Here is a 24,324-nt window from a genome sequence, read left to right as displayed (position 1 = left end):
CCTGAGAGGCCAGGAGCCATTCGGCCCATCTGTGTCCTGGGGAAGCAGGGCCAGGCAACACGGAATGTGACCATGAAATGAGGCAGGCCTGGTGAGAAAAGCCTAGAGCCTGGAAGCGAGGGGCTGCGACAGGTGAGCACTCAGCCGCCCTTCGTCCCTTCTCTGAGCGGGAGACTCTGATTTCTAGATACCTACCCTCCGTTGAGTGTAGGCGTCAGGCCAAAGAGCGTGCACAGGCCCACCGACATCAGCAGAGAGCTGAGCACTGTCACGACTGCAGCCAGGGCCAAGCCCCATTTCGACTTCACCATATCAATCTTCCCTGCAAGAGAGAACCCGAGGCAGGCGTCGCTGGGGGGGGTCATTGCCAACTCCCCAGATCCACGCGCTCACCCCTTCCACAGGCAACACGCTAGGCAGGGATGGTCGGAGCAGGTCCAGGCCCTAGCTCCCAGCTGTGCGGACACAGCAGTACAGTACTGGATTGGCAGCTCTAGCCCCAGGGCCCAGCAGAGGAGACCAGTTCCAGCTGCGATACTGCCCGGGGCAGGCGGGAAAGGAATGTGGGATCTTTCTGGACATAGGCTGGTCCCCCCCCACGAGAAGTGGGGGATGTGACATTCAAAACTGAATGGGCAGAGGGACTGGATCGGCTGAAACCTAATCAGGCCCTTGCCCTGTAGGTCCTAGTGCATGTTCAGCTTCACCTGACTGCAGGAGAGACAGGAGACTGCAGCACTGGCGAGTATGTCCTTTGCCCTCCCTCCCTGTGGGAGCCGGGAGCAGCATGGTGCCAGTGGGGAAGCCCAGGGACAGGGTGTTCACCCTCCCGCCTCCCCCCAGACCTACGTGTGGAGAAGTAGATGTACGCGAAGAGGATGATGTAGGTGGTGACGAGGGGGATGAGCTCAGCAATGCCGATCTCCTCCTTGAAGTGGACATGAACGACGTGCTCCTCCCGCAGGGTGCAGTTGGGGCTGGGGTGCAGCATCTTCAGTCGGGACCGGAGGCTGGTGAGGAACCTGGCGCAGGAGAAAGGCGGAAGGACGTGACCCTGCTGCTTTGCTGGACGCCTCATGCCCCTCTCGGAGGACGGCCCACGGCTGCAGCCAGCTGGGCATTTGTGCAATACTCAGCAACCACGAGCTCCAATACCAAGATCTGCCTGCCTAGGGTTTGCACCTCACTGCTGGCCGGCGTGTCACCACGTTCCCAGGAGACCTGCAGAGCTCCTGCAGAGGAGTCAAAGCGGGGACCTGCAAACTCTCACTGATGGAGTTCAGAGAAGGAGGTTACCAGGGACTCAGCCCTGGGGGATGGCGTGTGCTGCAGGTTCGAACTCGTGACTGTTACAGATGTCAGGCAGGTAGTGCTGATGAATGATGCTAACGGACGGCCCTGGAGACTGGAGGCTTCTCTCCCAAAAGCACAGCAGAAAAGAAAACACCCACCGGCCAGCCTGCCAGGGCATCTGCAGACCACCCGGAGGAGGGAGCGGAGCACTCGCTCACCAGTCCCCGACAGTCCACACCCCGTCTGCCAAGGCCGCCAAGCAGCGGTCTGTTAGAGCTACCCGGGAGCACGCTCACCGGCACGTGAAAGCCCACCCTCCAGGAACAGGACTGAAGCCAACGCCTCGGCCAGCCAGCTGCTGCCCGGAGGGCAACGGTTCCATTTACTACCAGCACGTGTCGAAAAGATGGCTGTGGGTGTGGGCAGGGGCAGCCAGCAGCAGGGGAAGGCTGGGGTGGCTCCTGGGTGAGCCAGGCTTTCTGAAGCAACAGGAGTGAGAGTCCAGCACGGGCAGACAGCTTTACACTGCTGATGGTAAGACTCAGAGCTTCTACAGCACCGTTCCTGGAGGATTTCGGCATGCACTGCGCAAGCTCCATCCAGAACAGTGGAAAGGGAAATAAAGAGAACCAGTGGGCCGGAGAAACAACCAGCTTCCCAGGAGATGACGAAGGGAGCCCAAGAGGCAGGTGATCTGTCCTGGAAGCAGCAGAGCCAAAGTGTCTTACCGGGAATCATACTGCTGGAGGGCCAGTGTGACAGCATAGGACACCACCCGCTTCCTGTTGTACAGATTCACTCCGCTGTACTTCCCTGGGACGCCGAACAAGAGATCTGCAAACATACAGTGGGAGCCAACCCCCATGAGCCCAGACAAAGGCCACTGAGGGACCATGCAGGAGTGTTCACCACCAGATGGGCAAGAATGCTGGAGAATCACAGCCCCCCCCTCCTTATTACAGGGGAGGCCAGGTCCCCACAGAGCAGGAGGGCTTTTGCCTTCCAGGAGCTTCCCACCCCACGTCCCTGCCTCCTCACACAGGTAAAGGGAACTTTCCCACCTGCCTTGGCAGGGAGCATCAGCTGAAAAAAGACGCAGTGTTTCAAAGTTGGTGCTTAGATCAATGCTGACCCCAGGCTATTGCTGGGAACACTTACACATCCACACGCTACATCGGTACACCCGCCAGGGCTCCTGGGTTGGGTGGGTGTTTGCTGCTTGTTTCTGGAGGAGGAAAGGTTGTGTCTCCCCTTGGGGTGCTCTAGTCCTGATAGCAATTTTGGGCACTCGACTGGGAAACCTTCTCATTAAGAAGTCCCTTTTTAGGCTGGAGGGACTACTGGGCTCCTGAGCCCAACTGAACTCCGTCTACAGAAAGGAGTAAACAATCCTCTAACTCTTGGGGATGCTCAGACATGGCCGGATTCCAAGAGATTTTCACTGGCACCAGAAGCCCACCCGAGGACGAGCCCCATGGGTCACTCCAAGCAGTGACCAATGAAGGACAGCCCGGGCAGGGCTGTTTTCAGAGCAATGGGAGACGGGGGAGCGAAAGCAGCATTGTTAGAGTAATGCAGATAAAGGGGGTTGAGGGCCCACCGGCTACACACAAATGTCTTCTCCATATCCTCAGGCTGATGAGGTTTTCACCTCAGATGGGTGGAATCTGGTGTCTCATCCTAGACTCTGTGAGTTAAAAGCCACTACCCAATTTGACATTGCTGGCAATAGGCTCAGGAGAGACCTGGGACTTCTCCTACCACTGGCACCACTCTGCCTCCTACCTTTGAGGGTAGCTGACGTCTGCAGAGTCTTTGGTTCGTGCTGGTGGATGGTTCTGATGATATCTGGGTCGGCGTTAAAGTGCTCTCGGTCATTCTGCCAGAAGTTCCCCGGGGACAGCAGGAGGCAGCCGTGCTCAGGTAGCAGGTCTCGCAGCTTCTTCAAGGTGGGCAAGAGGTCTGTCACCTGGAGGCAGACTTCCTCCAGACTTTTGATCCCAGAACTGAAAGACAGGGAGAGACCAGAAGCTGCAGTGCGTGTTACTGTATCCCCATGCAGCTCATTGCACAAAGGAAATGCCCCCAAGCACTCCTGAGTTCTCATACTTGGCTGGGGAAACGCACAGCTTCAGAAGCCTCCATTAATTCTGGAGCCCTCAGTGCCCAAATTAAGACACACAAGGCCTGTCAGAAGCACTGGGCACCCGCAGGTAACGACCTGTAGCTGAAGTCACGAACATTCAGCTCTTCTAAAACACAAGGGGGATGACATTACAAAGTAGTTGAGACTTCTGAAAACTTAGGCTTTAACCTCTCTGCCTCCTCACTTCCCCCTGTGCTATGGGGGATGGTCATACAAACCTCCCTCACTATTTCTGTCCTGGATTAGTTAGGGGTCACACAGGCTCTGCTGGAGTAAAAGTGTCCTGCACCAGCAACTCAGCAAAATCTTTTCCCAACCCCACTGTGTTGCATAGCAAAGGGGGTGCCCCCAGCCCTGTGAACCCATGGGGCTGCAGCACAGCCCTGCAAGTCATACACAGCTTGGATGCCTTGACACTTCCAAACCGCAGGCACAAGCCATAAGCCTTTGTTACAGGACTCTGCTCACAGGCGTACAGGCTGCACAATCAGGCCCCAGCGTCGGAGCTCCTGTCACAGCACTGCGAAGTGCTGCCCTCCCGGTGGGTTACAGTGTGTGAAGAACTCGTGTTAATGTCAGGCTTACACTGACTTTAAGTCTAAGGTGGTGCTCCTTACGAAAGCCAAAGCCTTGCTTTACATGCTAGTGCAATCCTTTGATACCCACCAACAAATCAGATGCACACTTGACTTCACTCAGCCTGGGCCTTCGGTGGCACTCGGCAGGGCAGGGCTGGCTAGCACTGCTCCAAAAGAGAGCAGTACTTCCTTGGGTGTAGCCACAGCCAAGGCAACCGGCAAGAGCTAGCATAAAATCCACAGCCAGCTCCAGAATTACACAACAAAAACCTAGGTTTTCACTTCAGAAAAATAATGACATTTCTAGTCCACCTGGAGGCAAAGACAACCTTCAGCCTTGGGACTGACACTGACAGCTCTGGAAGATGCCAGGGCTCTGCTCTGTCTCTGAGTCAGGCATTGACTCTGAAACCTAATGATGGCAAAGTTCTTGACAATATTCACTGCGCCATTCCTGATCAGTGTAGCAGGTACATATGGCTCACATGTTTCTCTCTCAGAGCCGGATACAGTGATGGAGATGGGTAGAGTGGGTGGCTAGGTGCCCTAAAGGATGTTGGGGTCTGGAATGAGGTGTATGATCCCCCAGGTCATCCCCACCCTGGCCCAGCAGACAGCAGCCCAGACCGCTAACCACCTCCTTGGGCAAAAATACAAACTGCCTCCTATATCTTCTGGATGGAAAAAGCCTTGGCTATGCCCTACCCAGCTGCCCAGCCCCTCAATGACAGCTTCAACATGCAGCGAAGCTTTTTCGTAGACAGTTTTTTGCAGCATTTTAACAACTTAGCAACAAACTAAAAATAAGCAGGATTGGATGTCAAAACAAGCAGCAAGCTGCAGGAACACAGTGCTGAGGCATTAGTCATTTCAGATTTAATTCAAGCCCAGCTGGCTTGGAAATTATTTCTTTGCCACTTGTCCCTAAGTTGAGGTCTAGCTGGGTTTGGCGCACACAGAGCCGTGCTTCATTTCCGTGCGGCGCAGGTGCCCATCAAGGACATGGTCACAGTGGTCAGACACACTGTGCACAACAGGAGGAGAGAGTTTATAGCTTGCCACTAACAAATATGCGGGATCACTAGATAGTGATCCACACGTGTGCAGTAAAGGACAGCTGATCTGAAGACAAACACTGTGCAGCAAGGACATCGGCCCAAGACTGACTGGACTGCCACTGACAGCTCCTTTTCACCACGACACAGGTATCTTCTCTGCCACAGGAGCTTGTCTGCTACAAGGGGTGGAAAGGATGTGACACCATTTGGCAAGAGGTCCGCTCTGTTTCTTGCTCTCCTTATTTTTGGGAATCGAAGGGGTTCAGTCCGGATGGCCGGAGCTGCAGTGGGGGAGGCTCAGTGTGACACTGGCAGGCCCCACTCCCCATCCCCATGCTCCAGGGAGGCTAATCAATGAGCATTTACCTGTCTCTCAGGGCATGGTTCCTGATCTCCTCCACGAGCTGGAAGACGCGGGAGAGCGGCGAGCGGAACACATCCACAGCAAGGAAGTTCTTGTGCCATGGTGAGACCGTGGCTTTCACCAAGATCTGCTGGATGTAGGCCACGGGAGCACCCAGGTACTGTGGTGAAAGCAGGAGGAGAGTGAAAGATGACCGTCTGGAGACTGAGAAGTGAACGGGGATCGCTCATGTAACCCCCTCAGAGCATCAGCTCCTAACCCTTCCTTCTTGCAGGACCGACTCCGGTGAAGGCTGGTTGCCCTCCACATGCCCTTTGGTGCCACCCGAGGCTGGCTGAGGGATAGCTCCTCCCATTTTCTCGTTTGTTTCTAGCTTCATAGTTTTGATGCCCTCACATTCCCCGCTCGCCTGGGAGCTGTCCCCATCCCTTTTTGCAGGCTGTATGCTGCCATGGGAAGGCGGTGACCTTTGACGTCCACGCCTTTCATGCTCTAGCAGCTGACCTGATGGCCATGGCTGAAGAGAGGCTTTCCTCAGCCAGCTGCAGCCTAAGTCTGCAGCCCTGCACACACGAGCTGCTTCTGGGGCTGGCTGCCCTGCAGCGACTGCACAAGGAAGGCAGGTGGCTTCAGTCACAGGCAGAAGAGCCGGAAGAGCCCTCAATCTACCCAAAAGGCTGAGGCACTTGGCAGCCTCCGCTGAAGGGAAGCCTGGGAGTGTAAGCACTCAATAGTACTGAAAAACCCACAGCAAACAAAATGCCACCCTGGACTCGGAACAGTGCTCTCGGTCTGCCCTGGGAATGCACGCGCCTGGTGAGCCGCATTTGAAAGCTTCTACCCACCCTCGCTAAAGGTCCAGAATTGGGTCTGTGAACAGCATTCAAGTCCGATGACAGGAGCGCGTTAGTCCCGAATTTAGCAAGCAGGCGAGGTGCCACAATTACAAGGCACTTCTTCAATTCGCAACATTAAAGTATAAACAACACCTGAGGGAACCCCCTCCCCACCATTCCTGTCAGGTGCAAACACACACACACACACACTGGTCCGCAAAGGGCAGCAACACACACGCACAAGCACAAAAGACCTACCCAGTCAGGTCTCTCATTAGGATCTCCTTGCTGGTGGCCTGGCTCTGAAGGAGGTGGCGAGTAATCCTTCACAGGGGTGCTGTACTCCACAGGGCCTGTTCCAGGCAAGGGGAGCTTAAGCAGTGGGTAGCTAAGATTAAGACACAAGCAAGAAGCATTGTACATTTAAATAAGCCCACATTTTACGGTATGCCACACACTGAAACGCGCTGGGCTCATCAGCCAACCCTGCTGAGGACGGGGAGTTGGACAGGTAACTTTTTTCCAGGTTGCCAGTCTGACTCTGCTCTGTTGATTCCCTCCGAAGCCCGGGCTTTGGCCACTGTCAGAAGACAGGATACTGGGCTACATGGACCTTTGGTCTGACCCAGTGGGGCTGCTCTTATATTCTTAATCTGCTCCAGTACCGTAACACCCAAAAGCGGATGCCCTCTGCTGACTTCTCTCTCTGTCCCTACCTGGGGATAACACATGTGCAGATGGCTCCAGGGCTGCTACGTTACTGTGTAGACTAGGCAAGGTCTCACAAGCTGGGGCTGCAATCCCAGCCTGAACCGCTCCATGAGCTTGAACCAGCGGGTCCAGGCCACCAATGCTGTGGGGCTTTTATCTCCATGGCAACATACACTCGAGTTAGCAGCTTCAGACCAGTTTGTGTTAGATGGATTTATGCAGCAAATTCAGATCTTCCATTGGCAGTTGTGGGGAGAACGCAAAGGTGGTTTGGGCCAGGCAGCCACCTTCTCCCCTGTCAGGCCACCTCCCCCGGGTGAGAGGGGCAGCTGGAACCCAACAAGGCTGTGATGCTAGTAGAAGCAGGTCTGTTTTTCCTTGCAGATGGGGGTTCCCAGTGTGTGTGCTGGAGTTTTGCAGTTTGGCACAGGAGAGCTAAGACACAACAAAGATGAACTGCCCTGAAACCAGCTGTGTCAGAGACAGATTAAGGAGTTCACGGGCTACTCCACAGTCTGTGAAGGGCGAAAGCTGACCCCTCTCACACAGTAAGGACCCACCATACACACTCTGTATGAGCCACGTTCCTGAATGACCCACACTACTTCTGGTAACTCCTGATCCAAGTTGGATTTGAAAGGTCTCAGATCCCACTTCCAAAGTCCATGTGACACCCAGGACCATCGCTGTGATTTTCCAGGGCTGTCACTCAAAGGCCTGACTTTAGCGTGGCTTGAACCACTTCTGACACTTGCCATCAACATCACCAGTCTCAAAGGCACCATTAACGTTGCGTTCTGAGACAAAGACCATATAGTCAAGTCACTCTTACTACCTCCTGGCTGCAATTTTGGTGGGACTGTACCAACTGGTAACCTATCAAACATGCACACTAGAGATTGATGCTTTACCCCACTTGGCAGCGGAAAAGCTCAGCTTCCAGACAGTAGAGAGCGTTTTCTTTTTAACTCTGCAAGTTCTTCAGGCAAGTCACTAAAGTTATGTTGGAACTCCAACTGGGGAGAAGCAATTCAGTCAACAAGCTAGGATCCTCAAACAGAGGAGGAATAGCTCAGTGGTTTCAGCATTGGGGTGCTAAACCCAGGGTTGTGAGCTCTAGCCTTGAGGAGGCCATTGAGGGATCTGGCGTAAAAAGTTTTTTTTTTTTAAATTTGTCAGGGATGGTGGTAGGTTCTGCTGTAAGTGCAGGGGACTGGACTCAATGACCTCTTAAAGTCCCTTCCAGCTCTATGAGACGAGCAGACACTCTTAAGAGAGGATTCCTGGTTTCCCAGTGGCATTCTGCCTGGTTGGTTAGCGGGCCTTGGATTTGTCACAGGTCCTCCAAACTAGCAAAGCTTTTTATGGCAGTGATCCCAAGCTAACTAGAAAGGTCCTGGACTAGTGCCACTGTCAATCCTTGTAACAGTCAGTGACACAGTGATCAAAGCACTAGCACGTGAGGGAACCATGGAGCTGTTAAGAGTCGGGCAACACAGGAGACTTCTAAGGCTTGACGTTTCAGGGCGCAGGGCAAAGGAAAGCAACAGACAGATGAGATTTGGAAAAAATAGCAGATCGGAAGAGGATAGCGAGTGATGTGACCAGCTTCAGAGCGGGTCAGATTTTCTGTTTCAATCCTTTATTTGTTCTTAATAACTTGAAAAAATGCAACAGCCAGGCCACGAAAGGTCTGGTCTGGACTACGATAAATGGACCAATGAGGTGAGGAAGAAGTAGAAACACGCACCAGTGCGTTGAGGTGAGAACCCCCAGCACAGGCCAGAGCTTTGGAGATGCAGCTGCAGAGACTTTTTTCCCCTGGGATGTGATGAGCTGTTTTTATCCATTTTCCACATAATGCAGTGGGCCCCCGACTTTTTCCTTTGCTCCCCCATCCCCTTATTCCTGTTGCCTCCCCCGCCACCTCCAGAGCTGGGGCTGGGAGCAGGGCTGCAAGTCCAGGATGGAGAAGACATGGATAAGTGGTAAGAGGGCCAAGGCTGGGGCCACAGTGGAGCCCTGGGACAGGCTGAGCAGTGAACCACAGGGGCAATAGCTGGGACCCTGGGCACAGGGCCAGCAGCCAAGAGTTGGCATCTGGAGCAGAACCCGGGGGCGCTTCCTCCCATGCCCTGTGGGGGTTGGCCCAGGCCCCAGCCATGCACCCCCTCAATGTTCCTCCCCACCCCTGGGGAGGGACACCCCATACTTTGAGGATCTCTGACACAACATCTAATAACTTGCACTCCACACGAGGCTTGGGGAGAGCACGGCCCAAGGAATATGGTTTCACTTCACAGAGGAAATTGCTAGGCGCTGTGCTGGCCTTTACCCAAAAGAGAGGCATGGGGGCACCTGACCAAGCAGCGTGGGCCAAGGGGAGGACTGCTACATTAAGAAGAGATTCCTGAGACCTGAAAAGCATACAGGAGACCCAATGTCTGACGACGACCCAGCATAGTCACCAGCTCTTCTGATTCACACCCGTAGCCCAGCGACAGGAGCTCCTGCCCACGTAGCCAGCCAGGAGGTTTAAAAGCCAGCGGACACGTTCGCTCGTGTACCTTAGCTCATTTAAAATTCGGCACACTGAATTCAGCACCTGCGTTCATGTGGAGGACGTGACTTATGACCGGCTGTTCAGCAGGGCACACTTCGAAGCCCATTTCAACCATTCCCCGGGTAAAACTACTGCCCAGGGCTGTGATCTTAACAGTTACAACTAAGCCAAGCAAGGCTGGCGGGTGCTTAGAACCTGTACCGAAAACACAGCTGCTGCAGGAAACGACGCTGGTGATTCACAAGGCGACCTCCTTAAAGATTCCCTAGCACCAGGGTTCCTTGTAAGCTGAGTGCTCGTGCGGCTGCCCCGCTGATCAGCAGAGTGCCCACAGCTAGATTCTGTTTGATTGTGTGGTGCACATCGACACAGGCCTCGGTGCGCATAAAAATTTATTCTTCACACGGATGGAAACGATGCGCAGGAGCGCTGCCTCGCCCCGTGCCCCAGGCTCAGCGTGTTCACCCCACCGCTGTCTCCAGAGAACACGTTCGGGGCATTCCGTTCTGCAGAGAAATCCCACCCCGCTGCTGCTTCCGCTGGACAAAGACTTCGTCCTCATTCGCAGTCCTAGGCCGCCGTGGGGAGTCCCCTGGGCAGCCAGCCATGTTGCTGCACTCCAGGTCCTACACAGTGCAACTCTGACACAGCGTGGAGCTGGAGGCTATGTGCAGTGCTATCACCGTAAGGGTACGATAAGGGCACGTCCACTGCACACAGGCTAGCTGGTCTCATCCCCTCCCCTGCAGTACCGCAAGACGCAGCTGCTCCTGAGCCCCGGCATGTGACCAGATCTCCCAGAATCCTTTGAGCCATCGTTCGAACTCCTTCAAGGGACTCCTAGTAGAGCTCCTGATCCTGGCATATGTGGAGGGGGTGCGCCCCACTCCTGGCCCCTTTTGGGCCTGTTCTCCTTCCCTCAGTGCTGGGGAAGGGCGGGCTCCGTGCTCCCCAGGCAAAGGAGAGCTTTCTGCTCTGCTCCCTCTGCCCCTGAGGCGTACACGTCCTCCCCAGCGCTGGGTGTTGTTTCCTTGTGTTTCGGGAGATCATTGGTGTGACAGGCATTCCAGGCACTTCCCGTACAGTAAGAAGAGCCTGGACCGTGCTGAGCAGAAGCACCAGGCAGTGGCACGGCTGCAACTGGGGACCAGTTCATGACCTGCCCTGCAGAGTCCCACGGCTGAAGAAGGGCCACGCCCCAGCCGCTGAGCTACTGCCTGAGGCACAGAATGAAATTCTGCACGATAATCCACATGGCAGCCAAGACACCAACGTTAAAGCCAGGGTCTGGCTGCCAAGTGAGCACGCCGCAGTTCGGAAGTGACTTGTTGCAGGTGAGGTCAGTTCTGTGAGGCCTGAGTGACCAGTGGGGAGAGACGTAATGGGGAAAGATTGTGACCCCCCCACACGTAACTTCTTCCCAGCCCCAGACAGGGGATGGGAAAAAGCTACATGACCAATGAAGGGCACGGGAGGGGGTGCGTGGGCTGCAGGTAGAACCGCAGTGGGGCACGGGCTGCAGATTGCCCCCCACTGGACATGTGGCTCACTGAGACAAAGGAGGGCCGCATGCTCACTAGACTTGAGTGCCAGTCCCCCTCTACCTGATGGCATTTCTCTGCTCCTTCGTACAGAAGGGGATAACTTCGGAAAACTGCATGGGATCAGGCTGTAATTCCAAGAGGGGGATGATAGCCCTAAAGGGGGTGGGAAGGTGACACATGGGGGGAGGGATACAAGGAACTCTGGTGTGTGCAGGGACCTAGGCTACCCCAATTACAATCTATGTGACCCTCTAGTTATATGACCACAACCTATTTCTCTCCACAGGCTCCCCGCCACATTCAATGCCTTGTTATCCTTCTCACTCCATGTGTCACCCCATCTTTATTCAGCACACAGCAACAGCCCTTATCACTGGAACTAACAAAGTAACTGGCAGCAGACCTGGGTTGTTACCCTCTTAAAGAGCCACCCTCTTCAACGTGGTAAGACACATACTGACATGCTCAGGTCATGTCACTTAATTTCTCTCTGCCTCATTTTTCCCAGCCGTAAGAAAGAGATCCTGAGCAGTAAAAACACAAGGAGCATCCACCGTCGTCTCCAGGAGCATTAGCACAACGATCTCCAGTCTGTCCCACGTAGGATATCCCTTTCGCTTGTTGGCCTCCAAGTTTCACCTCACTTAAAAACTACTTACTTGCAACATCAGATGTAAAAGATACAAATATGTCACAGCACCACCCTACTGGACGAGTGATGTTAGAATGATGATAAAATAAGAAAGCAACTGGCATAGACACATTCCCCTTCCGTTTCAGTGCACGGTGTTTACAGCTGTACAAAGAAGTCATTGTCTGAAACATTGGTTTGTACTGACTCCCACAGAGCTTTTCAAAGTAGCCTTTTGGAAACCACGGCAAACATCCAGCTGAGTCGATGTACGCTCATCCCTCGTTAAACCAGTATGCCATTTACAAGTACTCGCTTAAACGAGGGACACATTTACCTACCTTAGTTCACTCTACAAGTGAATTCCTCCCCCCGCTAATATGAGCCTTACCCCCCTCCCCACAGCTCCAACCCCCCCCAGTCTGACCCCTCCCCCCACCAGCCCCACAGCTCCAACTCGCTGCAGCCTGACCCCCTGCTGGCCCCGCAGCCTAACACCCCACAGCCACCTGTACTCCCCTCGGCCCCGCAGCCCGATACCCCCGCTGGCCCTACGGCCCCAAACTGCAGCAGCCTGACGCCCCCATCTGCCCTGCAGCCAGACCACCCCACCGCTTGACACACCCCCTCGCAGCCTGACCCTGCGGACCCACCCCCCCCGCCACCATACCCCCCGTGGCCATACTCCCCCCTGCCACCTGTACCCCCTGTGGCCAGGAACCCCCCACTGCTTAACACCCCACCCCCCGCAGCCTGACCCTGCAGCTGCCTGTACCCTCATGGCCCTGCAGCCCGACACCCCTGTGGGCCCCCCGGCATCTGTACCCCCCCCACCCAACCCACCCCCCTGGTGCCTGTACCCCCCACAGCCTGACTCCCCGTGGTCCCCCAGCCTGACCCCCCTGCCTGCCATCCCCCCGGCCCCAAACTGCAGCAGCCAAATCCTCGTACTGGCCCACAGCTAGACCCTCCCTGCCGCCTGCCCCCCACGGCCAGACCGCCTGCCAGCCCCAAACTACGGCAGCCTCAAATCCCCCACCCAACCCGCCACCAGATTTTAACTCTCCCTCTCGCTCACCGCCCCAAACTACCCCCAGCCTTTAACCCTACCCAACCCAAGCTTCACTCACCTTTCACAAGCAGCGCCACCTGCTGCCACTCCTTCCCTGAGTTCGGAGCACTAGGAACCTATCAGAGACTTTTACATGTAATTTAATAGGAATTTAGTGTCCCTCTTACAAGTTTCTACCTAGGAGAAGTTGGAAAGTTGGGAACCAATTGTGCTCGTATAGCGAGGGATGAGTGTACTCCATGGAAAAACCTCAGCATACCCTGAGGGGTGCATGTACCACTGCCTGAGCGCCACTGCATTACCACAAAGGGTGCTGGGAGGTGGGAGAGCTGAAGAGAGCTTTGAAGAGGACTGGCTGAGGACCAACATCACAAGTCCTACCAAAGAAACAGGCTCAGCATTCTCTAGGCAGGTAAGATGCTGCATACCATGCACAGAAGATACCCAGGACAGGACACCTGAATTTAGTTTCACTTAAAAATTACGTGGTCAGCAAGGGAGCGTGAGGGTATTTATGGCAGCGATGCTGGAGCTTGTGATAGGATTTCAACGCACCTCCGAAGCCTCACGACTCAGCTGCAGCATGACACTAGAGAAGGGCAGCGAGGCAGGCAAGCATGCCTGTGGATTGCCACATCATACTGCCCTCTGGCATGATTCTCAACGCCCAGGAAGTGTTGCTAAGGGCTAGGTATCCCAGGGCTGCCCCACCCTCCCAATGCAGGAGGGAGGCTCCCATGCCAACGCCAGCTCTTGTTTGTTTTACAGTGCTGCGGTTTGATCATATGTAGGAAGAGGGACTTCCTACGCCCACACACTTAACAAGGCTGCGGCCATTTCAGATGTGCTTTTAGGTGTTAAGGAAAAGCAGGTACTAGTGTCAAATCACCAGCGCAACTGAGCAGCAGGTAAATCACACATCAGGCTACAAATCAGATAAATGGTGTTTAAACTGCCTTCACCCACAGTCTGACCTTCCTGTACACACCCCAGCATTGGGTAACAGTGCAGCCAACAATATTGTACGTTCAGCCACTACCGGCTGAAAACCAAATATAATATAGCTAGGGAAATCTGTAGCCAACTGCTTGCTCGCAGTCTGTTACTCAGAATGGGAGGATGGGACTGAAAGCTAACCAGTATGGAACCAAGTGAGTCAACAGTGACCTCAGGTTTAAGTGCCCCAGTACATTACTGGTACAGCTAGAAAGGTTTTCATAAAAAGGAGTAAGTGGTTTTGCTAAACTCAACAAAACCAGTGACCTACTAGAAGTCACCACAGGTGATATGTTTTGTTTAAAGATACCTATAAACAAATGAGGCAAAAGCATATGCCTTGGACTGGTCAGTGGGGCAAGGATGTAGTATCTAATCCTTCTGGCAATCAGACAGAAGGGATGCTGCCTCCCTACCCCTGCTCCTCAAAACCTGGCCACTGAGTCCTAAAAATCATTTCTGACTGCAGGGAAAGGTGTTAAAATGCTCTGACCCTACTGCAACTCGTGTGTGCGTGTGCGTGCGCTTGCCAGTGCCAAAAATCTAATTAAAAAGTAGCTTTAGGTAAAAGCACTTTGGTTTGTCTCAATTATTAATCAGACAACAGCATTGTGTTCCCATTGATTTATTCCTAACGCTGTCTGAAGAGAAAACAGGTGGTTTCTTTTTTAAATTGGAGATACACATTGCCTAGAAGTGGAAGGGACCTCTGGAGGTTATCTGATCCAGTCCCCTGCCTTCTCAGCAGGACCAGCCACCATCCCTGGCATCTATTTGCCCCAATCCCTAAACAGGCTCTGCAAGAACTGAACTCACAACTGCAGGCTTAGCAGGCTAATGCTCCATCCACTAAGCTCTCCCTCCCCAACTTCAGCCTGCAGCACACAGACCCCTGGGAGTATGCAGTGGTCCTCTAGCTTGTTATTCACCTGGTTTTACAACAGGCTAGCAGAGCCAGTGCAAACTAAACTTTCACACAATAATGTGTTTATACTGCTCTATAAACTAGAACTGAGAAAGGAAAGAATTTTTCAATAGTGATGTGCTGTGACGCTTTTCTATTTTTATGTCTGGTTTTGCAAGCAAGTCATTTTTAAGCGAGATGAAGCAGGAGATATGGAAGACGAATCAGGATGGTGTCTGGTCCTGTCAAGAGAGCAGGGGACTGGACTTGATGACACCCGTGCTGCCCCTCCCCCTCCCCGGGGGGTCCCTTCCAGTTCTAGGAAATGTGTAGCTGCATATTTTGGGGCTGGGACGGATCGCTCACTAGTTTGAGCACCGGCCTGCGAAACCCAGGGTTGAGAGTTCAGCCCTCAAGGGGGCCACTTAGGGATCTGTGGGAAATAGATTTAAAAAAAAAAAAAAAAAAAAAAAAAACCAGATTCTCCCCTGAAATGGAAGCAATAACCTGTAAAGGTTGTGAGAGACTGAATTAAGTTAAACACCACTTTGGGGTCTATGACCCACCCCTCAGCTGGCAACTGTAAAGGTCTCTACAGAGTATGAAATTGTAAGAGTAGGTATCTTGCTGGAGCAGTTGAAAAACAAGAATTCCTTTTGGGTATGTGGGATATTTTATTCTTCAGTCTTCTCAGTCCATGGTTAAACTGGTTCTATGCAAGCCTACACATGCAGTCACCTTGACATAGCCTGAGCATGGAAAATTTCAGCATGAAGGAAGTTTTTTAAACAGCTTTGAGAAACTGGGGAGGAGTGCGTGGGTTGGGTGGTAAGACATGGAACAATTCTAGATCATCAATAAGCACAGACTCTATTATCTTTGCTCTCCTATAACCCTTTGCCCTGTCACAGCATATAGTGGCTGATCTCAACACCCTTTACATGGTAATTAATGAAGCTTCAGGCTAGTCTTACCAGAACGTGTAAGGCATGCGTAAAACAGAGATACCAGGAAATTAAAGCCAACTCCCTTCAGATTAGCCACTGCTTGTGTGCCTCCGTTGCTAGATGCCTACTTTGACTCTACATGCCCAATTTTCACAGGTAACACACATACCACTCCAACTGAAACAAGTTCATAAGAATATAGGAACCGCCATACCAGGTCATACCATCTTGGCCAGTATCCTGTGGCCAGCACATGAGGATAATCCAGTGGTGGGCCAAGAGACAGTTTGATGACACAGGCATGCCCCCCCACCCCACCCCAGGCATATCCAAGCAGCTACAGTTTTCCACCCCATTCACGATTTGGCAGGCCTCTATCACATCTCCTCTTGGCTGTGTCTTTTCTAGGGTGAACAGTTGTGACTATTTTAGTCTCTCCCGTCTCAGAAGGTGCAGGACACCCTGACCACAGAATCGCAGAACTGGAAGGGACCTTGCAAGCTCACCCAGTCCAGTCTCCTGCAATCACGCCAGGACTAAATATCATCTTGACAAGCGAGCAGTGGTATCCCGAAGCAATGTAAGGGATCACCACAGCACCACCCTATCACATTACTCGCAGAAGCCACCCAAGAACATGGCTCCAGCCACCACCATGCAAGCCGGCCTGGAAAGCAGCTGGAGCCCGCCCGAGACAGAGGAGTCACCTCCACCACTGCTGCCACACGCTTGTCCCACCACATGGTCAGGCACATGTGCGGAGTGGCCAGAGGGGCACCCCATATATTGGACACGGCTGTTCTAGACCATCCCTGCCAGGTGTTAGTCCAGCATGCTCTTCCAATCTCTAACAACGGCGATCCCACGCCCGCCCCAGGCAGTTTATTCCACTGCTTACCCTGACAGGAAGATTTTCCTAATACCCAGCCCCTTCCTGCAATTTAAGCCTATTGCTTCTTGTCCTAGCCTCAGAGATCAGAGGCCAGTTTTAACTCCCTCCTCTATGTAACAACTCTTTATTTAGTTGAAAACTCTTATCTCCCTCCCCTCCGCCCCCACATGCCGCCAGTCTTTTCTTCTCCAGACCACAGTCTTTGCCCAAATTTTCCCTATAGGTCATGTTTTCTAGATCTTTCCACATTTTTCTTGTTCTTCAGGGGTCTGTCCAATTTGGCCACATCTCTCTCGTAATGTGGTGCCCAGAACTGGACACAATACTTGAATTGAGGCATCATCATCTTGTGGCTTGCTTACAACAGTCCTGCTAATACATCCCAAAATGTGTGCTTTTTTAAAAAAACAGTATTACCCTGTTGACTCATATTTAGCTTGTACTATGACCCCAAGATCCCTTACTGCAGTAGTCATTACTAGACAGCCATTTCCTGTTTTGTGCATGTGCAACTGACTTCCTTCCTGCATGGATCATCTTTGTCATCCTTCTCTGAAACTTTGACAAGGGAAGAGCCAGAACAGGAAACAACATTCAAGGTGCAGGGGCACCATGGATTTATATAGCAATCTGATGTTTTCTCTTTTATTTTCCTAATAGCTCCTAACATATTGTTAGCCTTTCTGACCCCCGTTGCACCGTAGGTAGAAATTTTGAGAGAACTATCTGCTGTGAAACCAAGTTCTCTTTCTTGGGTGGTAACAGCTAATTTAGCTCCTATCGCTGTAGATGTACACTTAGGATTTTTCTCTCCAGTATACATTATTGTAAGTTTGACATTTTGATGCCCAGTCACACAGTTTTGTAAGATCTCTTTGCACATCCTGCCCTTCAGCTTTAGGCTCCGCTGCCTTGAATTATTTTGTATAATCAACAGTCTTTGACTTCTCAAGCTTGACTCTCTCTCTTCCAGCTCATTAGCTACTATATTTGAACATTGGTTCCAGGACAAATTCCCTTAAGGACCCTGTTGTACACTTCTCCTGCTTGGGGGAAAAAAAAAGAACATTTGTTCCTATTCTTTATATTCATCTTTCAGCCAGTCACTAAACTTGCTTAAGAGCCTTTGATAAGGAACCTTGTCAAAGTTTTTTTTGAAAATCCTACTACAGTGTCAACTGGCTCATCCTTATCCATCTGCTTGACGACTCCCGCAAAGACTTCCCTTTTCAAAAGGTACATTGGCTCTCCCCTACCAAATTATGTGTATCTCCATAATTGATTCAGTTCTTTATTACGGTTTCGCGCAATCTGCCAGGTACTGACGTTCAGCACACTGGTCTGCCATTGCCAGGAACTTCTCCAGCCCCTTTAAAAATTGGCTCTGTATTAGTCATTATATGATCTTCCAGCCACCAGCTACTGAGTCTGACTTCTGAGACAGATCAGATACTCCAGTTAGTAGTTCTGTAATTTCCTCTCAGCTCCTGCAGAACTCTTCAGTAAATGCATTCTGGTACCAGTAATTTATTAGTTTAGTTTAAGTCATGGGCTCAATATTTGTGATGAGAATTAAAACCCTGCAGTTAGATGCTTAAGCAGGGATTTGGGGTGCTTTCTGTAAGCATCTTTGAGCGTGTTTGTTTCAGATTTTATTTTAAAAAGAGAGAGAAAGATAAATGCTGAAGTCAAGAGGAACGAAGCAGAACGGCAAATATCACATTATAACGTGCAATACAACTGACACTAGGTGTCCTGGCTATTTTATCAATTGACAGCTGGTCAGTTGAGAAGCAGTTATGTGCCTGCTCAGGATCAGGGTTTATTGTTGTAGGTGCTGTACAACTGCAGTCAGGCCAGATTTATATTAGACTGAAAAGTCGATCTAAGATACACAATTCCAGTTATGACAAGTGTATAGCTGGAATCAATGCATCCTAGATAGATTTTCTGGACAGCTACAGAGGGAGGTTACTGGGAGAAACTCTCCCATCAGCCTCCTTATGCCTTAAGAGACCTGATGGTTTGATTTAGCATGCCCACCGCTAGATGTGCTAAATCAAACCCTGGAGGCACAGATCTTCTAGTAAGCATAGATATACCCTCAAAGGCAGTACCCATCTCGGAGAACTTACCCACAAAATAGATATGACAGGAAAGCAATGGTGCACAGATACAACATACGAGATGTAACCACGCACAAGAACCACCAATTTGAGTGTGACCAAAGGTAAAATACTGGGCTAGATGTGTCTTCTGACAGCAGCCAACACCAGGTGGCCCAGAACAGGCTCATTAAGTGATCCATCCCATCATCCATTCCCAGCTTCTGATATCCAGGATGTGCAGAGATGCAGCCTCTAACAGTCAGCAGTGGACCTCTCCCCCCTGAATTTACCTAGTTCTTTTTTGAACCCTGTAGTGATCTTGCCTTTCACAACATCTTGTGGCAAGGGGTTCTGCAGGTAGACTGTGTGTTGTGTGAAGTACATCCTTTTATTTGTTTTAAACCTGCTACCAATTAGTTTCATTTGGTGACCCTTAGCTCTTGTGCTACAGGAAGGAGTGACAATCTTCTTTATTCACTTTTTCCATACCAGTCATGATTTTACAGACCTCTATAACCCTAGCTGTCTCTTTTCCAAGCTGAGAAGGCCCAGTCTTATCAGTCTCTCCTCATATGGCAACTGTTCTAACACCTTAATCATTTTTATTGTCTTTTCACTCAACTTTTTCCTAATATCGATATATCCTTTTTGAGATGAGGCACGCAGCTCTGCAAGCAGTTTTCAAGATGTGAGCATACCCTGGATTTATACAGAAGCAATAAGAGTCTGTCTTATTCTCTATCCCTTTCTTAATGATTCACAACACGGCTTGGTTTTTTTGTTTTTAGAGTTTTTTTTTTTAAACTTCCCTTACACACTTAGATCTATTCAGAGAACTATCCATGATGACTACAAGACCCCTCTCAAGTGGTAACAGTTAATTTAATCCCCACCATTTTAAATGTACCATGGAGAGGTTTTCTACTATGCAGTACTGTACTTTCCATTTACCACCGCTGAATTTCATGTGCCATGTTGTTCCCCAGGCGCTCAGTTTTGTGAAACCCTTTTGAAGCTCTTCACTGCCTGCAGACTTAACCATCCTGAGCAGTGTTGAACCATATGCAAGTTTTGCCACGTCCCTGTTTACTCCCTTCTCCAGATCACGGCACAGGGAATTCTTCTCCAGAAAGCAGCGTGAAATGCAACCGGCCTCACGACTAACCAATGTTAGCAACCCCTGAACCTCCAGAGTGCAGGCTACAGTTCTCCTGAGACAGGCCTACAATTTCAGCTGACGGCCTCCACCTAACTGAGCAGTTTGTTTCACAAGCGGTGACTTCTTGGTTGATTTAGTTCAGCAGGTTTCTCCACTTCTCTCACCAATAAATTCCATAAATTCCTCACTGCTGGAAGGTACCCACCTACAGGCAGTACAAGGTTAAACGTGGGACTCCAAATAACCCAAACAAGTCATCATGTAGTAGTATCCATCTCCAGCTACAGAAATCTTCAGATAAGAGACCAGTCCTGCTTGCAGTAGAATTGTGGTACTGGTTCATCATAGGCCCCAACAGTACAGGGCAGGCTCTCTCCTTCTTGTAGCGATCTAATCTCTTAGACAGCAGTGCCCTCCAAATACATGGGCAAAGAGGACAAAATGTGATACAGCAAATGTAGATTGGCTGCTCTGACTCAAGAGAAGTTCCCAAGGAAGTTCGATGTCCATGTCTGCACAACCCAGAGCGTGTTCACACAGGAACACTGCTCCGGCACATAAAAGTATTGCTTTACCAGGTATGTGACCATGCACCCTAACAGGACATTCTGAGTAAGTTAAAACAGAGGCAATCCCCAGAAAACAAGGCCCCAAAGGTATTTAGGCTCCTAACTTGCATTCTCATCACTAGGCACTAGGAGCCTAAATCCATTTGAGCCCTACACCCTAAATCCATCAGGGCCCTGCACCCTAAAAATGTGAGCCTGCATGTTCGGTGGAACCTAGAGGCACTGCTGGATCTTTATGAGACCATCTGCCCAACTGCTAAGGAAAAACAAACAGTGCGGCAAAGTGACCTAAAGATAAAAGATCACCCCGATTAAATGAGGACACTTCAGTCATCCCCACAACATCCAAATCCACCCACCAAACACACACAGCTGGATTTTTTCAGTAAAACTGAAGACCCTGAGCCAGGATTAATTAGCTTGTGATGACACCATTTCTTCTCTAGCGACATAACCATAACAGAGCAGATGGCCCTCTTGGGTAGTTACCCTTCTCAAGCCTTTCCTGGAACATAAGGCACAGCAATACCTTCACCTGCAGTTCCATGTCACCTATGCCCTTTGTCACTGAGTCTGAGAGCCAACCGGGGGAAAGAGACAAAACAGTACTGAGAACAAAAAAATGTAAGCCAAGGACTCCTGTGGTCTATTCCCAGCTGCAACAGGAACTCAATGGGCCACATCCAGGTCCGGCCTCTGTGCCTCAGTGTTTCTCTTCTGTAAAATAGGCTAGTAATGATCTATGACCGAGTGATGCTAGGAGAATCTGTGGTCATAACACCAAGCACTGCAAAGAGTACTAACATTCATACACAGCAGCATGAACCTTAACGTGCACCAGGAAGGAGAGAGGCACCCTACTGTAATTCTGCTTATCATGTCAGGCAATTACCATTAACCCCTTCTCATGCTTCAGACCTTGGAGAAGAGGACTTAACAGGGCAGCTAGCGTACCTCAAGGTAGCAGAGAGAACACAGCAGAGTTCTATGAAAAACAATCATATTTTGACCTCTCTTAGGGCATATTTACACTTACCGGGAGATCAACCTGGTCACAGTTGATCTTCTGGGGTTTGATTTTGCACACCTCGTGGCGATGTGTGAAATCAAACAAACAATCAGGGGTCGACAGTCAACCCCCATACTCTTCATTCTCACGAGGAGTAAGGGAGATTGACAGGAAAGTTTCTCCTGTCAACCTCCCTCAGCGAGGATAGCTCAGGGGTCTGCAACCTGTGGCTCCGGAGCCACATGCTGCTCTTTAAGGATTTCTTTGTGGCTCCCGACAATAAAACTGCAGAGTTAAAAAAAGCAAAAAGAAAACCTCCTGATTATTTTTAATAAACTGTGAATGTCTAACAACTCATAGCTAAAAAGCAAACAATGATCTCAAAGCGTTGGATGACTCCCTCCCTTTAATATGTGCAGTGGATTGTGGGATATGATACTGTATCCATCTTTTGATCGTGTTATTAATAAAGCCTTGATTTTGAAAAGGAAGCTTGTGGCATTCCTGCTATTAAGGCAACACACATTTTAAGAAAGAAAAATTAAACATGAAGTAAAACTGGCATCATTAAGGTAGGTTCAGGAATGAAAGTCAGGAAGATGGCAGCACAAGAACATAAGAACAGCCAGACCATAGGTCCCTCAAGCCCAGTATCCCTTCTTCCGACAGTGGCCAATGCCAGGTGCCCCAGAGGGAAGGAACACGACATGTAACCATCAAGTGATCAATTCCCTGTTGCCCATTTTCAGCCCCTTGCAAACAGAGGCTAGGGACACCATCCATGCCCATCCTGACTAATAGCCATTGATGGACCTATCCCCCATGAATTTACCTAGTTCTCTTTTCAACTCTACTATATTCTTGGCCTTCACAACCTTCTCCGGCAAGGAGTTCCACAAGTGAACTGTGCGTTGTGTGAAAAACTATTTCCTGTTTGTTTTAAACTTGCTGCCTATTAATTTCATTTGGTGATCCCCTAGTTCTTTCTTGCAAGAAGGAGTAAACAACAATCCTTTATTTTCTCCATACCAGTCATGATTTTATATACCTGTATCATATCCCCTCCAATCACCTCTCTTCCCAAGCTAAAAAGTCCAGGTCTTATTAATCTCTCCTCATATGGCAGGTGTTCCAGACTCCTAATCATTTTTGTTGTCCTTTTCTGAACCTTTTCCAATTCCAATATATTTTTCTTGAGAAGGGGTGACATCATCTGTACACAGTATTCCAGATGTGGACAAACCATGGATTTATATAAAGGTAATATGATATTTTCTGTCTTATCTATTCCTTTCTTAATGATTCCTAAGATTTTGTTAGCTTTTTTGACTGCCGCTGCACACTGAATGGATGTCTTCAGAGAACTATCCGCAATGACTCCAAGATCTCTTTCTTGAGTGGCAACAGCTAGGCCAGACCCCATCATTTTGTATGTATAGTTGGGATAATATTTTCCAATGTGCATTACTTTGCATTTATCAACACTGAATTTCATCTGCCATTTTGTTGCTCAATCACCCACTTTATTAAGATCCTTTTGTAACTCTTCAGTCTGCTTGGGACTTAACTATTTGGAGTAGTGTTATGTCATCTGCAAATTTTGCCACCTCGCTGTTTATGCCTTTTTCCAGATCATTTATAAATATGTTCAATAGGACTGGTCCGAGCACAGACCCCGAGGGTCACCACTATTTACCTCTTTCCAGTCTGTAAGCTGACCATTTATTCCTACCCGTGTTTCTGATCTTTTAACCAGTTACCAACCCAAGAGAGAACCTTCCCTCTTATCCCATAACAGCTAACTTTGCTTAAGCAGCTTTGGTGAGGGACCGTCAGAGGCTTTCTGAAAATCTAGGTACACTACATCCACAGGATTCCCCCGTCCACATGCTTGTTGACACTTTCAAAAAATTCTAATAGATTGGTGAGGCACAACTTCCCTTTACAAAAGCCGTGCTGACTCTTCCCCAACAAATTATGTTAACCAATGTGCCTGACAATTCTGTTCTTTACTAGAGTTTCAACCAGTTTGCCCAGTACTGAAGTCAGACTGACTGGCCTGTAGTTGCCAGGATCACTTCTGGAGCCCTTTTTAAAGATTGGCATCACATTAGCTATCCTCCAGTCATCTGGAACAGACGCTGATTTAAATGACAGGTCTAACACACACATGTGAAGTGGGATGAAATAGAATATGTAAAATGTTTGTGACTGTCCTGCAGTAAGCACAGATCACGTTACTGTACAAACCATTGTGTGTACACTGTTCTTAAAACGGGGTACAAAAAGTATGGTTTGATGTTATTTATTGAGGACTGTCTCGTATTCACATGCTTTAAGCTCTTGAATTGAGTTTTTTTAACCACATTCAAAGAAATGGCTTTTCTTTGCATTTAGGTTGCTAACCCCTGGGATAGCCAGATAAGTTGATCATAGATAAGTCGATTCCAGCTACGCAATTGCCTTACCTGGAATCTAGGATCAACTTTAAGGTCCAGTGTAGACCAGCTCTCGGCTTCCCCAAACTGCCCAGCCAGTGGGAGAGCTGGTGGTCTTGTGTTTAGTGACAAATTCCCTCTGCCATTCAGACCCTGTATTTTAGGGCACCACAGACTGTTGCTTATAGAAGCCTCTGCAGGATAAGCCCTCCAACAGGCATCAGTGTTGTACTCGTCAGTCCCAGGATAAGACATTGTAGCAATAGCTTTTTTTTACTGGACCAACTTCTGTGATACCACTGCACTGATTTTGCCGCTCTGAAGCCCTTCAATGTGCCTTCATTCCAGGAACAAGCAGGGAGACAGCTGCTAAAAAGCACAAATATTTTACCACCAGCAAAAGGGGAAGACTGATGCAGGAGGAGAGAAAGTGGATTTAGAAGGGTAAAGGATGGCACAAGTGTTCCCTGCTGTGGGAGGCCCATCTGTAAGTGGATGGAACAATA

The 24,324-nt window shown here is 50.1% G+C and overlaps 1 protein-coding gene across 5 annotated transcripts in view; it reads right to left on the bottom strand.

Annotated features, from left to right (window-relative positions):
* SCAP (SREBF chaperone) overlaps positions 1–24,324 on the bottom strand; it is a 95,281-nt gene that overhangs the window by 28,104 nt on the left and 42,853 nt on the right. For all 5 annotated transcript variants that reach the window (XM_074985238.1, XM_074985241.1, XM_074985240.1 and 2 more), the window contains exons 3-8: positions 6,534–6,663; positions 5,442–5,599; positions 3,079–3,299; positions 2,022–2,127; positions 850–1,022; positions 196–322 (exon numbers count right to left, since the gene is read on the bottom strand). In XM_074985238.1, the coding sequence (XP_074841339.1) occupies positions 196–322; positions 850–1,022; positions 2,022–2,127; positions 3,079–3,299; positions 5,442–5,599; positions 6,534–6,663 (915 nt within the window). The remainder of the gene's footprint in view (positions 1–195; positions 323–849; positions 1,023–2,021; positions 2,128–3,078; positions 3,300–5,441; positions 5,600–6,533; positions 6,664–24,324) is intronic.

The sequence above is a fragment of the Carettochelys insculpta genome, chromosome 2, assembly GCF_033958435.1.
Source record: "Carettochelys insculpta isolate YL-2023 chromosome 2, ASM3395843v1, whole genome shotgun sequence".
Lineage (NCBI taxonomy): Eukaryota > Metazoa > Chordata > Testudines > Carettochelyidae > Carettochelys > Carettochelys insculpta.
Note: the sequence above shows the minus strand (reverse complement) of the source record. Positions and strands in the feature narration are given on the sequence as shown.